This window comes from Temnothorax nylanderi, unplaced genomic scaffold (assembly GCF_030848795.1).
Source record: "Temnothorax nylanderi isolate EJ_2023f unplaced genomic scaffold, tnyl_v1.0 TNYL_tig0086_pilon, whole genome shotgun sequence".
Lineage (NCBI taxonomy): Eukaryota > Metazoa > Arthropoda > Insecta > Hymenoptera > Formicidae > Temnothorax > Temnothorax nylanderi.
Genome location: NW_027249148.1, coordinates 331,964 through 348,820, shown reverse-complemented (window position 1 = coordinate 348,820; position 16,857 = coordinate 331,964). Strand labels below are relative to the sequence as shown.

The 16,857-nt window shown below is 35.0% G+C and overlaps 1 protein-coding gene across 2 annotated transcripts; it reads left to right on the top strand.

The window, feature by feature from the left end:
* The first annotated feature begins 4,914 nt into the window (after nt 1-4,914).
* On the top strand, nt 4,915-9,970 carry Spds (Spermidine Synthase). Of its 2 annotated transcripts, none has more exons than XM_071710164.1 (6): nt 4,915-5,052; nt 7,990-8,163; nt 8,324-8,444; nt 8,828-9,074; nt 9,220-9,449; nt 9,692-9,970. In XM_071710164.1, the coding sequence occupies exons 2-6, from the start codon at nt 8,033-8,035 to the stop codon at nt 9,830-9,832; spliced, it is 870 nt and encodes a 289-aa protein (XP_071566265.1). In that variant the 5' UTR covers nt 4,915-5,052; nt 7,990-8,032; the 3' UTR covers nt 9,833-9,970. The 2 variants fall into 2 exon arrangements, with proteins under 2 accessions (XP_071566265.1, XP_071566264.1); XM_071710163.1 differs by lacking the exon at nt 4,915-5,052 and adding an exon at nt 5,326-5,474.
* The last annotated feature ends 6,887 nt before the right edge of the window (nt 9,971-16,857 follow it).

The following is a 16,857-nucleotide window of genomic DNA, read 5'->3' as shown; positions in this document are numbered from 1 at the left end:
GTGACGATTATCTGGTCTTTCCAGAATATCTCTAATGTATCCCTTATAAAGAAAAAATTTATAATACTTTCTAATTGTATTAATTTCTCATTTATCACGCGATAATTGATAACGTCAATAAAGCCAGAATTTAATAAAATTCAATTATATGGATTAAAATTTTTGTGCAATGTTTTATTATAACATTTAATGTAAAAAAAAGCAACTTACAGTGAATTTTAAAAATATATAGTCCGTTATGTTTTATTTTAAACTATTATTGATGTATCGATTATTGATACTTCTACTAGGTATTTGTATTTAAGTACTCTTTGAAGCTAATTGAGGGCTATTGCAGAAAAGGCTGCATCAATCACGCGAAAAAGCATTTGAAACATTGATTAATTGTCCATAGACTTTTATTTCCTTCTACCTTCTTTCATCTCATCAGTTTCAGTTGCCTCTATGCTATTAGAACAGTGGTGCAATTTATGTCACATTAAGAATCATTGACGGGTTTGTTATTTCACAAATTCATCGTGTAAAATCACACATTAAATATGTAGTAATGAGACATTTTCATGGCTGGGTAGGTAGATTTTAATAAGAGATTGCACGGTACGTAAAATCTAATCTTTAGTTTATGCTTCATTTTCTTTTATCTCACTTTTTATCAAAATTCGCAAACGCGACGACGCCATTTCCGTAGGATTTACGTAGGAACTAATCAGATGCCCAACATTTTCATGCTGAACTCATATATTCCCGTCAGCATGATGTAATGGGCGCGATAAAATGGGCCATTCGTGTTCGCGATTTTTACCAGTCGATGCCCATCGATAGCGCGTTATCCAGACAGCCGGTTTGATGCGTAGGAGCACACTTTGATAAACGCCGCATCAAAGCATTTTATGTCAAGAGTAAATCGACATTTTCATCGGGCGCGCACAGTACGGACGTCAGCTTTTACCGTTTTACCATAAAAAAATTTGCGAATATATATATATATATTTTTTTTTTCACGTATATAAACACATGTAAAAAAAAGGGCCGATACATTCATGAAGCACGAAATTGCGTGAGGGAGAAATTCGCACGATGTCACTTCCGCATCGTTATTATCTCACGAGAGACTTTCTGGATAAAGCGACGTTCGCTGATAACGAGGCGCGCGATGGTGAGATATTGTTCGGCTAACGCTTTTTGAAGCGTACATATTTCACGAACGCCGACCGTAATTACGATCGACTTAACTGATGTATCTAACGTCGTTCCTCTCGCGCACCCCGTGGCAGCGTAATCTGATATACGTATACGTTCCCGGATACGTATCGCCCGGTATTAGTTTCCGCGACGGAAATGTATCGACAAACCGAGCCGACGCGAAAGGAATCTCGATAGCCGCAAGAAAACCGACGTTGCTATTAAAGTAACGTTTTTCATAGTTCCGAGTATGTCGGAGCTTCGATAGCTTATCAAGTTCTACCAGAATTGACATATGCATTTTTTTTTATCTTGAAGTGAAAAAGATAGAGAGAACAGATGTTCCATTGTTCTCTCTAACAGTTTGTTTTCGAATTAATGAATTCAGATAAATTCGACTCTTCGTATATAGATACTTCCTAGGATTATCCCGACGAATTGAGCATTCGATTAATTTAAATTAAATATGTAGAAGTCAGATACATAATCTAAAGAACTAATTATAAATAATAAACTAATTGCAAAGATGTGCAAAAGAGATCTTTAATCACCATATACTTTAATCACCAATATTTATTCCGTAAGTTTCAAATTAAAGGATATTATGTGTCATTTCCTACTCGAAAAGAGTAAATTGGAATCAAACAAGCTAATCAGAGTTCGAAGATCCGGCGGGACGGAAAGTTTTATCTGATTTTTCCAATACCTGGATTATCAGTTAGGCAAGGAAGTATAAGAAACCAGGGTCGAGTTGTGATCGCGCGAAAGAGGGAAGAAATCGATCTCGGTAATATCTCTACTTTACCTTTGTAATTTCATAAAGGAAAAAGATCGCGCCCGCACCACTGTCCCGCCGCCAAGAAGGCCTTGAAGATTCCTATCTTCTTTTTCGCCTCCATTTAGCTCGATTCTCGCACAGTTGCCGGGCGGAGAATCCCCAGGAATCGACGATTCATGTAACCTAGAAATAAGTTGAAAGAGTTGCAGACTATGCAAAGTAGCTTTTCAAGCTGCAACCTGCAATATGCGACATAATGCGGGGTTAATATAGGCCTTTGATCCCTCGACCCTCGACGCATTGAACGCAGTGCATTATTGAGAAAACGCAAACGTAATCGTTAGATTACGGGTATACTAATAGACGTTCCGGATCTGTTTTATGATGTTTCAATAAGAAATAGCAATCCTGATTGAAAAGTGTAGCAATATGTAACTATACTAATAGTATATAGTATATAGTATACGTATATATATATTTAAAATTTAGTTATTAAGATTATTGGATCTCATCTAACAAAGCGATAAATTAATTTAAAAATACTAAGATAAACCATAATATAATATTATAGTTGTATATTAACTGCATAGTAAGATAGTAAAAGGGAGAATTATATGTAAGGAGTGAAATAAATAAATAAAGAAAATTTTTTAACCGTTTATCATTAATTAATGTTTCTTTCTTGTTGGATGTTGAGAAATGAGAAATTTGTACAAACATAAATGTATTTGTCTTTGCGAGATGAGTGATCTCGTACGAATTGCGGATTTCGTTCGAAATAATATACGGTGTCTTGGCTGTACGAGTATTGAAGGCGGCGATGGGGAAACGTTCAAACAGATACGGCAACACATGCAAACGGTTGTGAGGTATTCTAGCGAAAGCAAGACATAACTAACTTCGAAACTACGCGACTAGCAATAGCAATCCCTCTCGGATCCTTGATTTCCATAGTCTGGAGTCTGGACTTCTGTAGCTACACACGCCACTGATTCAGCAATCAGGATACAATACTTTCGCCAAAAGGGTCACATGATTTGATAGGTATATTCTCATTTTATTTTACGTATCCACCTAATTGATCCCGAAATCCAATATTTATAAGTTTTCTTTTTGAGGCGTAAGCAGTTTGCGATTTTGTAAGCCAATCTCGACAAATAAACCAATTTGTTTTATTTAATTTTAATATACTTTATTAATAATGAGACGGTTGCTACTTCAAAGATTATTTAAAGATTTGATATCAATTTATTAATAATTGTAAAAATTGTTAATGCGATTACATGTGATAATCAATAATATAATAATATTATAATATAGATGTGTATTTTAAGCAAAATAAATTTTTGTGATATTGATAAACGTATATAATTTCAATCAAAATTTCTTATGTTATTTAATATAAGTCCAATTTTTTAAAACACCTTATTTACGAAGTTTTTTGTAATATAAACTTTATATATTTATATATCATTTTTATCTTTCGTGTTATTGATTTTTATATTTCGTGATATTGATTTTAAAATAGATGGTAAGGTAAAATATTGTGTGAATTTTACCTTGAGAAGTTTATCGTCAGACGGAATTGCAGTTTTCTATTGTAACAATACCAATAATAGTAGGGAGCAAGATACAAGAATGCAGAAATTTGACTGAAAGATATCATATGCTGCTATTATTCAAAATTATTAACCGCGGTAAATTTTTGTTAATTAAAACATAATTTTCCTGTTTCATTTAAGAAAAGGTAGTAAACAGGTTGATTTCAGTTTTCTATTCTCTCAAAAGAGTTCAATGAGTTGAAAGAAGGAAAAATTGAAAAGATAAAAGTATAATATTTTAATTAAAAAATTGTTTTAACCCTTAGACGGTAACATTGGTTCACAAAAGATAATAAATTAAGTTTAAAAAATAAATATATAGAAATTATAGAGGAAATATCACGCAAAAGAACTGTTATCTTAATACATTAACAACAAATCATCATTTTTTTAATAAGTAAAAAGCAGATATAATCGTTGCTTATTAATTATTTATTTCTTCGAAAAGTTAATATTGGAAACCGATACGAAAATGTAGTTGTTGGTAACATGTAATCTCGTAGAATTATTTTCTTGAAAGGTAAGATTTTAAATGTTAAACAAATGGTGGGCTGTGTATCTTGCTTTTCTGTCTCTTATAAATTAATGATAAAAAACTTTACTGTCTCTGTTTTTACTCTTTAAAATTATGTATAACTCAGCACACCTATCTCCTGAGGGTTAATAGACGTAGTAAACCCCCGAGGATAACGGGAGAAAACCAACAAGATCGATGGTCGGTGACTATAGTGGAGCTTCCTGGGGTGTGCATAAATTGGTTCGAAATTAGGCTTATATAAATACATATTTAATCCATTAGACACCCTAAATAAACAAGAAAAGAATAATGAAAACTATTGTAGAAAGATTAGGAAGACTAGACCTTTTTTTTCCTCTCAAGACATCCCTAGTAACATATGAATTGAACAATGGAACATATTAGCCTGTGATTTTGAATAGCCTGGGGGGGGGGGGATAACCTTTTCTTTTAAAGAAGTAATCTTAAATTTTCTCTTTCTTCTTATTGTGTTTTCTTTCGGTCTGCTTTTGTTTGCTATTATTAAATTTTACTTTGGTGGAGGCCGATTTGTTAGATTGTAATATTCGTGCTCTTTCAAAACGTTCCTGTGCATCAACTTTCACTTGAGAAACAAAGCTTGACCTCCGCTTGAATTTTATACCTGAGCTGAGTATTGAGACTACCTGAGTGACATACCATACTGACAGAGTATTAGGGTCTTAATTTATAATATTGATTAAATTTAAAATTCAAAGAAGCAGGTAGTGCCGAGAAAATCTTCTGCTCTCCTTCGAGAGAAGAATTTGTACCTTCAGTCTCTCACAGTCTATCTCGTCGGCAGCACGCACGACATCCATTTCTTCCAGCAAGAAGACAAAGTATAAAGTTCAAGAATATTATCTGTTATTTGTGGATTAAAGGACCGTTCATATCGGACGTAGTAATTCGGACCTAGAGAAAAGTATTCTCCAGCAAGATCTTCGCACATCACGGTAGGTCATTTTCGGTGTTACATAACTGACTTGATAATTAATAGTGCATTAATAATATCTTATATATATATAATCAGTGGTATAAATGGATAGATATGTTTCTTGAATATTACAGTAAAATTAAAAAGAAATTATCCCTGACTAAATACCAACACATTTCAGTAAATCGTAAAAATCGTAAAAAACTGTAAATCATAAAAATATATGTAATGAGAAATTGCGCTGTGTCGTAGCGAGTCAGTATCTTCATCTAGTGTGAATAAATCTTTATAGACCTCATTACATTATCGGGCGGTGTGTTAGTGACGATAAACCTATCTAAACAGTCGAGTCAGTTATAAAGAGAAACCACCGGGCTACACGCGCCTTCGTCTCAGTTTGAGCTAAGCTTTCTTCGAGCGAGCTACCTACGACTGTCATAGGTAAACCATCATTGCATGCTTAGAAAAGTGGATATTTTGAATAGAAAAGTGGACTATGTTTTAAGAAAATGTGACACGAGACAAATTAAAAACGTATATGTTTAAAGAATGTTTGTTGTAATATTGTTATATTGCTAATAGACGAAAGTCGTAGTAACTAACGGGTTATATCTGTACAACGCAGAATGGACAGATACGACATTTCTGGACAGCTTATCGTATAATTGTTAATTTGTGAGTTTAAAACGCGTTACAGTAATATATTGAATCACGCGTCGATTATTATTTATAATTTTTTACTGTAGTTTTAATTTACTTCAGTAAAAACTTCATCTAAAGCTAGAATGCTATCTTACATATTTAAACTGATATTGATATAATCACATTGATCAATATCAATATTTTTGTAATTAAGCGTCATTAAGTGTTTGAAAAGCCTCTCATTATATATTGATAAGAAATCAGTATTACGAAACACACTTATCATCTTAACTCCTGATAAGTTTCAACATTTTGACATTTTACTCCTCTTTAACGTAGTAATGATACGTCATATTGAATGCTAAAAATAATGAATATATAATTAACAATAAGTAAGATAGCGTTGCAAAAATATATAAAAATCACTAACAAACATAATATTAGGCTAAATAATAATAATAATGGTTATAAGATTTTTGTATAATTTGTTATTTGTGTATGTATATGCACAAGATTTATTTTGTGAATTTGTAATATAATATTAATTATTATATTACAAATGTTGGAAAATATAATAAATAGGATATGTTAGAAAAAAAGTTCAGATGAATGATACAAGATGAATAATATTCATTAGTGAATTAAAAAATGCCAAGTGAAGTCACAGATCAATTAGAAAAGCGACTTTTGTCTTTAGTGAAACAAGTTGTTTGTTTCTATTGATTGAAAGCGATGTTAAGGAGTATATAAGTATAGAGCAAACGATTATCTTACACATTCTTATTCTGCCGTTCACAAAAGGTGTTTTACAAAGTTTTCCTCTATTTCTAAACATGCTTCGCATCTTTATATCACGGAAATAAGTGATTGAATTCTATATATAATATAATTGTGTATACCCGCGTGCATATGTACACAGCTTTATCGAGAACAATATACGTAACAGATATACGAGAGAATAACCAATGGTGACGAACAGCTAAAACAATTGGAAATAAAAAACAAACAAAAATTTTATCTGCAAACTATCGATGTTACTAGTTTTGTTTAGAGAGTGATTTTCTCTGAATCTTTTATAACTGTAAACCAAACGAGCGATTATTTTAAACAATACTGTGAATAACTTGTGCAAATAGTTTTATATTTAAGAACAGTAATATTTGATAAAAGATATTATTGATATTTGAATATATTAAATAATTTGAATATCGATTCCGGTGAAACTGCTAGCGCTATATGGCACATTAAACGAAATGTGCTGCGTAAAAAGCAGAGTGCGGGTCATTATCCAGAAGAAGATTCACTTATATGTCTATTTTGATGAATAATTTGTGGCAAGCCGCACCCATCTTTTCTCTCGTTCAATGCTCTCATCTTCCCTTAATTGGAGTCATTGAAGAAATAATTCAGAATGCTCATATATGAACGTCATTGCAATACTTGTGTATCTTGTGATACCGCTTTGAGTAATAATTTAAAAATGCATGACAGAAACCAAACATGGAAGATTGCATTTATCAAGAATTACTGCATTCAATGTTTTACACCTCTCCTTCTAAAAAACTACAGCGCATTATCATCTCCATATTGTTATCTTATTTGCATTTTATATTGTATGCTATATTTATATCAAGGATTATACTCTGTATTACAAAGATTATGGGATTCTTTATATTAATGATCGAGCAATTTAAAATATTTAAGTATCTAATATGGAATAACATAAGTCCGAGGAGTAAGTAAAAACGTAGAAGATTTTATTGCTAATTGTAATCGAGTCTATTGCGTCACTGGGTGTTTTGAAATTTCTGGAACATTATCTGGTGGCATTCTATTCATTGCATACATTATTGCTGCTTTGTTGAACTGTAAATCACCCGAAATGCATCGATTCTCCCATTCGGTATTTCGTCATTATCCATCACAAATCCATCATTGATGACAAGGTAATCAATTTGTTATTAAGCGGAATAATTTACAGATTGAGCGAAACTACTCGCAAGTGGGATTTAGTGGGATCATTAGATATTACGAACAGATCTCTTGCCTGACGGGATTTGCTACGATATGGCATAAAATACGCATTGTGTTAGGAAGCTTTTTTCTCCGTGTAATATAAGTTAAGAGCGAAAAGTTATATCGTACTCAAGCAGCAACGTGAATGCTAAATGTTTGAAGTACATTATTGATCACTCGACGTAGTTTTTAATTAACATGTGCTCTCTAGCTTTACTGCCATTTGCAAGCACGTAATGTTTGCTTCAACTTTATATTTCGTACTGTTTTTACATTGTTGAACTTTTTTTTTACGCAGAGCACACTTCAGCTAAACATAATCAGACGCGAACTTCACCAACATGGATAGCATGAAATCAGGTTGGTTCAGCGAATTGAACGACCTCTGGCCCGGCGTTGCACTCTCACTGGAAGTGGAGGAAGTCCTGCATTCCGAACGCTCTCAGTACCAAGACATCTTGGTAGTAAAAACGTAAGTATTTCTTCATCGACAATGCAAAATCGTTAAATGTATAAGTCCATGAGACAAGTTTCTAAAATATTAAGAATTGAATGAATTAAGAATTTACGTTAAGAACTAAAAGGCATTAAATGTCAATGATTTCTCGAATATAAAAATGTTATATTTGCAGAAAATCACACGGCAAGGCTTTAATGCTCGACGGCGTGATCCAATGTACGGAGAACGATGAGTGGTCCTATCACGAGATGATATCGTATTTATCGCTATGCAGCCATCCAAAACCTCAGCATGTAAGTGTAACGACTGTTATATATTATACATCACTTATAATAATTATATTAAGTTTTAGATTTACACCAATTTATTTAAATTTTCTGTATTTATATTGTGTAGTGTATTTAATATAGAAATATTATATTATAGGCTTTTTTAATTAAATTTACTTTTAATAGTTAATTTAATAAAAAAACAGAGCCATAAATTCTATTCTTATAGTGATAAAATATAGATAATTATATGCCCATTGGTCAATAATAAATTCTTAATAAATTTTTGAGTCAAATATGTAGATATAAAATATTATGTATCATTAATGCTTTAAGTTCTGTTTAAATCTTGCATGAAATTATCTTTAGGAAAATACAGATAACTCGAAATTTCTGCCAAATAACAGGTTCTGATAGTCGGAGGTGGTGATGGTGGGGCTGCCCGAGAAGTCTCGAAACACCCAGATGTCGAACGCGTCACGCTAGTGGACATCGACGACCGAGTTATCGAAGTGTGCAAACAATATTTGCCTCGTTTGAGTTTGGGTCTTAATAATCCTAAAGTAAATGTTTCCGTTGGCGACGGTTTCGAATTTCTAAGGCATCATCGTGGAGAATTCGATGTCATTATCACTGACAGTAGCGATCCCGTAGGTAAGTGTTGCAAAACTTTGTATCAATTGCTAGGTTTCAATAAAGTTCTCTTTGTATAAAAAAAATAGTTTTTTTTCTTCAAGACATTAGGAATATATTATTTACTATAGAAATTTAATATTGGAAATTTTTATGTTCTGTTTAGGTCCCGCCGAGAATCTCTTTAAACAATCATATTATGAATTGCTGAAGGCTGCGTTGAAACCCGGTGGAATCATTGCTAGCCAGGCTGGCACAGCGTGGATGAACTTGGACCAAGTGCATAGCACATTTCAACATTGTAAGGCTGTATTTCCTGTCGCTGCCTACGCGATAACGGCTGTACCGACTTACCCCACGGGTCAAATAGGTTTCGTTCTTGGCAGCTTAGATAATGTTAGTATTAGACATAATATATAATAATAGTAGGAACTTTATGTGTGTATATGTGTGTATAAATTTCATATATTTTCTCAATTTAATATTTTAAATGTGACAATAATCTAAATATTTGTATTATTGAAAAAGAAGTTTTTTTTATCAGAGAGACAATTATAAATTATATTTGTTTTTAAACTAGATTTTTCCACAAAATGTATTCAACATCTTAATAACTCCAATTTCTTTTTTTTTTTTAGAAAACAAATTTGGCAGATCCGGTAAGGGTATTCAGTGACGAGGATCTCGAGCGTATGTCAATGAAATATTATAATGATAAGGTACATCGGGCTGCTTTTGTCTTACCAAGATTCGTGGAGAAGGCTTTGCGAGGTGCTTAAAATATTAGCGAAATATATAGCGATATTTATTAAATTCGATTTAAAAGCAGTGATTGATGCGAAACTTATTTGTGTGTAAATAATACTTGACATGAGATTTTGTGACATAATAAAATAAATAAAAATAAATTGCAAATATGGTGTCTTTTATTAATTATATCTTTATATCTTGAATTATTTATCTGTATTGTATATAAATACAAGTTAAACTTATCTTGAAGAAAATGCAAAACAAAAGAAATCATTTTTTATATATTTGTTAATAAATTTTCTTGATAAATAATCAAGAAACACAAACATCCGGGAAATCTGCGAAATTCAGGACGTGGTTAGATGGGTCAGACAGAGAAGGAGAAAATGGAACGAACACGTATTAAGGATGCAAGACGACAGAATCGCAAAGATCGCTAGGGAATGGAAAGCCGCACTCCAGGCGTCCCCCGGGAAGACCCCCAAAACGTTGGATGGATAGCTGGACGTCAACTTCACAGGAGGAGCAATAGTTGGAAAAACAGGCTTGGCCTATTTCAAGAAGAAGAAGAAGAAGAAGAAAATAAATAATCTATAGGTATTTTACATTTCGTAGATATGTATGTCATGCGATATAGGTATTCTATACTTCTGCGAAACAGCATTCGTGTGTGCGGAAAATTGATAACGTTAATTAGTGTTCTTTTGATTTTTATATCTTGTCAATAGAATAAGTAGTTCATTTTTTATCAACAGTAGATAAGATAATACTAAACAAGATGAAGAGTTTGATTTTTTAAATAGAAATAGTATCATGAAAATAGATATTTCTAAATTGTACAATGTAGTAAGTGAAATTATGAAATTGTGAAATATATGTTGTTTTCATGTGCCATTGTATATGGTAACTACACAAAAATATGTCGGACTGCTTAACCAGTTATTGTTAATATGCCGACGGATGTAAAATCTTATAGCAAGGTATGATATTAACGCGACACAATAAAAAATCAATTAAATCAAATAAATTATGTGTTTTATGTTTATAAACATAAATTGTTTTGCTTTTTGTTGTATTCTTTTCTAAAATATAGCAAAATAATCGATGATCATTTGTATTGACAGTAACACTGTAAAAATTACAGTTTATTCGACATTAAAAAATTGTAATAATTATTCTCTTTTTCTGCTTTTATCTTTTGATCTTTAAAGAGAAAAAAATATTATATATTTATATTAGAGACGTATCAGTTCCTTTCTCCTTTAAAAAGTTGCTCCGAGTAATCTTAGCACGAAGTAATCTCGTTCTAAATTTGTAATGCGGTTCTAACTTACTCCTTATATAAAACTTTAGATTAAAACTTCAAAGAGATGAAAGATAAAAAAAATAAAACAAAATGATAAGACTTGTCTTTGAATTGATATAAAAAGATATAGCTTCAAAAGACCAAGTTTTCTTTTCTAAAATACAGTTAAATTAAATTAAATTTACCTACGCGAATAACGTTAAATTGTTACGTTGCTCGACTACGTCACTTAAAGTAAAGTAAGTAAAAATCTTGTCGATTATTCATATTTAAAATACAAAATTATTCGTAGCATCGCGTGAGATGTCTAGAATGATGATGTAATCGCGGAATCTCGCAGTCTCTCGTTAATCCAGGCGGCTCTCTATCGGGCTCATCTTATAATTCCTACAAACGCGTGGGGACGATGATGCACTCTCGCCGCTATCAGCGGCGCTCGCGGAATAACGCGATAATCAGCATATTCATGAATTAGCCGCGTGAGTTAAATCGGTCAGACAGTGAATATCTCAAAGTAAAATGAAGCAAGAATAGAGGCAACGGACGGCCGGACGGGCGGGCGGGCCGGCGGTCGACACGTTCGAGAATCTCGGTGAAACCCTCTGTAAACATCCGATCTGCGGATTTTATTAATGGGGCCGGGAACCGGGAAGGGGACGGAAGATCGTGGGACGTATTCTATGGGACGGATTCGCATTTCCGAGGGTCTGCGCTCGGAATACGAAGCGAAAAGAGCCCGGGCAGCCCTTTGATCCGACGCAATCTTCCCTGGTGCGCGGCTGAAGGTTCGAGATTGAAAGGATATTTAGCGCTTCCTCCGGAAGTGCATTCTGCTCGACACACGCTCGCTCCTCCGGGAGCGCATTCACTCGTACGCATTCGCTCGGCGCGTTAGAGGCGGCGAGATTAAAGAAGCCGTATGCCTCAGGTGTTCATCGGCTCGGTCGCGGTGATTACATCGGGTGACATTATGCGCGCGTTGCGCCAGCCAGGGCCTTGTCGCTTCGCGAAGCTACTCGGGCGAGGGATGAAACGTTGTCCGTACGTTAAATTTGTGGGACGGGACGTTTGCACGCGTATGTGTGCACGCTTGCGTCGCATGCAGCTTCGCCACGAGTTACTCGAGACCCGCTTCGGTGGGCGATCGATTTTTTCGGACATCCGACGCTTTCGATTCCCGCACGCTGCCCGACACAGTGGAATATCGGGATATAGGTCAGACGTCTATATCGTTAGTGATATAGATCACGAGAGGACGCACTGCGTGCGGCTTTTTCCGCACTCTGATTGGAATTATCTCGCTGCATTCACGCCGTTCGTAAAATCAGCGAACTCACGGTCGGAACCGTCAATAGAGTTAGTATAGAAAAAAATATATTTAATCCGTTGGTCAACGCGCAGAAATCATTAATTATATTGGTACGTGTGTTATCGTTATGAAATTACAGCGTACTCTCTTTGTCCGGTTTTAGCTTCACTCTTCTGTTTGATACCGTTTTTACCTGAATTTTCCACGTTACGTATGACGATAATAAAAAAAAAGGGACAGCTTACGCTTACGCAACAGGCAGCGAGTGATAGCCAGGACCGTTTTGCCCGACAAATGGTATAACACGAATGGCGTGGTACGCATCACACAGTAACAAAGTTATCGTATTTGTCCTGGACTCCAAGCAACTTGTCACGTGTGTTTGGGAACGGATGCTGCGTGTCAATATTGCTAACATTGGCCGATCATTATATGCAGATTGGCGCGAGTTACACATGCTGAATTCATCCATGAAATTTGATTACGCCAATACAAATATCGCCCATTGCTACTGTACCGTACAAAATGCCCGTTTCTGCGCGACCGCGGTTGTGCGTGTCTTTGATGACATGTATAATCGCGTGATTTAACATTATAAAAACGGGATCAATATACTTGTTAATAAACGACTTTTATCTTATTAGCTTTTATTCCTATATGCGCATTTTTACATTCGTGTTATCGGCAGGGAAATATTGTTAGATTCTTTTTAACTCGCATCGTGCAATCTTCGCAAAATCAGGCTGACGAAGCGTAACACAATCCCTTCGTAAGTACATAACGTAATAACATGACATAATTATGTGACGGAATCGGGGATCTAACTAATATAGTGATTTATTGGACCAAGTTTAATTAGAGGAACTCCGCGCGCAGTCGTTATTTCAGGGGAGCTTGGTGGATCGTTAACTACGCTTAATCTCCCCAAACGATTCCTCTTCGATGTTCCTGATTGCGTTTCGTAAGTCGCAAGTCTGACCATCTGTCAGTATGATATTGCCGAACGAAGCAACATACCACACGCTCGTGAGATTAATAAATTATTGTTCCCTCAAAGATTGAAAAGTCAGTTTACACACATAAATCACGTAGATCAGTTTTCTTCCAGCACTGATATTGTGCGCTAATCTCTTTCCATTTCTTAAAATGTTCGTAAAACTTTTTCTGTAATTTTCGATAATTTACTTATAACAAATTCTAATTGCACTGTTAAATTATTTAATAATATTAAGAAGTGACAAAGAAAGCAAATATATTGCAAATAAGCGAATATATTGCGCAAGTGTGTACAATATCCTCTTTAAACTCTTTAATATATTTAATTGTCAAATTTGAGGAAAATTTCTAAGCCAACGTTTTTCTTGTTATTACGCATATCAAACTTTTCTAATAAAATGTGCAAGTATTAAAGTGGCTACGTAATCGACGTCGGCTTTCTTTTTATCGTACATCGTTTATATCAAATGGAGAAAGAAAAATGATGTTTCAATGTTTTTTGCAAAACACTGTTTCACGGGCAATTTGTAAGTTTAGGGACGTGACGGAAGATTATGAAGTGATTTTCGAACGAGAGAGTCTCAGGGAAAGTCTGGAATATTCTGACGAAGGTGAGGAGAGAAACTTTCCTATTCATTTTAAGTTCTATTACGGCGCACCGAGGTCATAACATCCCTTGTAACTTTTCAGATCGCACAATGCGCGTCCAGGGTACCGCCGAATTTATTCATCGTAATATTTCCTGGCTGTGAGAAACTTTACCCTATAATCCATGATTGGCAACGGTGTATTAAGAATAACTACGATAATGTTGCTGCACAATGATTTTACATTAAAATGTTGCGAGAAACGGTAAGAAGCAGACATATTAAAGCAGCGAGAGAACTAATTTCAAAAATCCTATTATAGTATATAAATTGGAAAAAAATTCTCGTCTTAATTCAGTATGTAATTTAATAATACAATAATTTGCAATGGATTTTCAATTTTCCATCGCAGATTGGTTGTATTAGTTCAGCGGTTGTAATGTTCTCCGAAGAACATCTTTCGACAGATGTTCGTGCGACAATTTCGGTGTCCTTAATTATTTGCGCTATCTGCTAACGTAATCGAATTGGAGATTGTCAATCGGTTAGCAATAAATCAGCAGCCACCGATTGGGATCGGGCTAAGATCATTATATTCTGGCCATATTGAGCTGAGACACTTGGCCGATCCATTTCTGGGTTAATGAATTACCGATGAAACGGCAAATCGACACCGCTGCGGGGAACTACCACGTCAAGATCGATACCTCCGCGAGACCGAAACTCCGCAATCACGAAATTCCAGGCGAATCGACGGCGGAAACGCGTTGCAACTGCGTCTGATAAACATACTTGCACATACTAAAATCGCGATCACCCTCGAAAAATCCGCGAAAGGAATTTTTCATAGCCGGGCCTCTCTGCATCACGCGCGTCATCCGATTTTGATGGATGGATTTTCGGGTTGACGAAGATTTTACGGATATATGAAAGCCGCTAAAATCCGTGAAGCGTCGATCAATTTCACGGTGTTAAGAGGAAAGGGCTCAGATTGAGAGCCTTTAAGCGCGCCAAGCCGTGGTACCGCCGGGATCTTATCCATATGCTAAGAATTGTCGATGATCGCCAGAGTGTTTAATGGGTGGATTACGCCATTCAACAAGATGTAATTTGCCTTTTTTTAGGGAAGTGATAAAACGAGACAACCTTAAGGTTTCATTGCTCCAAGTCGCATTTAAAAGATATGATAAAAAGATACCGTTGAGATTCGCGAAAAACGTTGCATGCATATACTCGTATATATTAATGTTGTTTTCTGGAAGGATAAATAAAAAATATTCTAAGATGTGTAAGTGAAAGATATCTCAACAGAGATATCTAGAATTGTTATTGATCTGCACTTTTCAACGGCAGAGTACGCGGGCACGATACGCGTACGGATTCCATTACGTACAGCCAATAAACGCAAATAAGTGATAATCGATTTAGCGGCGGTCAGTGGCGTCGCCTGTTCAATGCCTTGCATGCGGGAAATATTAACCGAGACATAGAACCGAATACTGGCCGTGTCAAGATTTAGTTAACAGCTAACAAGCACTCTCCGCGCGCTCTAAATTTAGATACTCCCGCGTAGCGATTGACCGTTATCAGAACCGCCGTGCATTATCGATGCATGCAAGCCATCCTCGATGCACATGACGCGATGAATATGTTATTAATCTGTACCGTTGTGTTATATCGTGCGCTCTCTCGTTGAGGAGCAATCACATATAAAACTTAAAGCCGCGGTCCGGCTAAGCACTGAGAATAGATCTGCATTCTAATTTACGTCATTCACGGAAAATCGAGATGCGTCGAAATCGACGTCCTGTCTTCTCCACCTTGACTGAACGCGAATAGTTTAATTAAGATCGATCGCGCACAATGCACTATGCGAACAGTTCGCTTGACGAATTGTTTACAGATGGCACATGAGAATAATGTTGCGCTGTACCTGCCGATATCCTTAACAATGACCGATGATTGTAGCCAGATTGCGCGAGTTAGGAACACATTGCGCAAAACCGTCAACTGTCGTTACGACAACGCAAGTATTGACCGTTACTAAGTTACTATCACCGCGGCGTGCTAAACCGTGGATGAATTTTCAAATAAATTTTTGTCAGGTTTATTATTATACACGAGTAAATAATCGAATAATTGTACGTCTACATTATTAATAAGAATATAAAAGTCAAGTCAGTCGAAATATACGTCAATATTGATTTCTATGCATTATCGTACATTTATAAGTACATTGGTTTATCTGTAAAATATTGTAATACATAATTTCAAATATTATAATTTACAATTCCTTAATTTTAGATAATTTTGTTTTAGCATATCAAGTTAAATAATCGATTGCACTTATTTGTTGATCCATGTGTAAGATAAGAAAATATGGACTATTTTGCAAATCTTGACTATCGTACCATTGAGATTGACGATAGTCACATATTTGCAGTTTCGCTCGCTTGTTTATTTATGTGGCTTAATGACGATAGTTTAATCAAGAACACCCGCCTCACCACATGAACAGTATAAGCGATGAATTACCAAGGCTGTACCTTCCTCAAGGCTATCTGTAAATTGTAGCGGGATACGTGGGATGTGGGATTAACTAAATGAGGATATCTCAAGGGAGGATTAAGTGACTGTCTGTGCGCGGTCGTAAGCGAGGGCATTAAGATTTTCGATTAATGTTATCCCGTCGATTTGGGACTTACATGTAAACGTACATATACGTACATATATGTATATATATTTTATATATATATATATATATATATATATATATAAAAGAACAAAGATATATATTATTGATTCGTCTGCCGAATCAATTTTGATCTTTAAGAAATTTAGAGAATCAAAGATTGC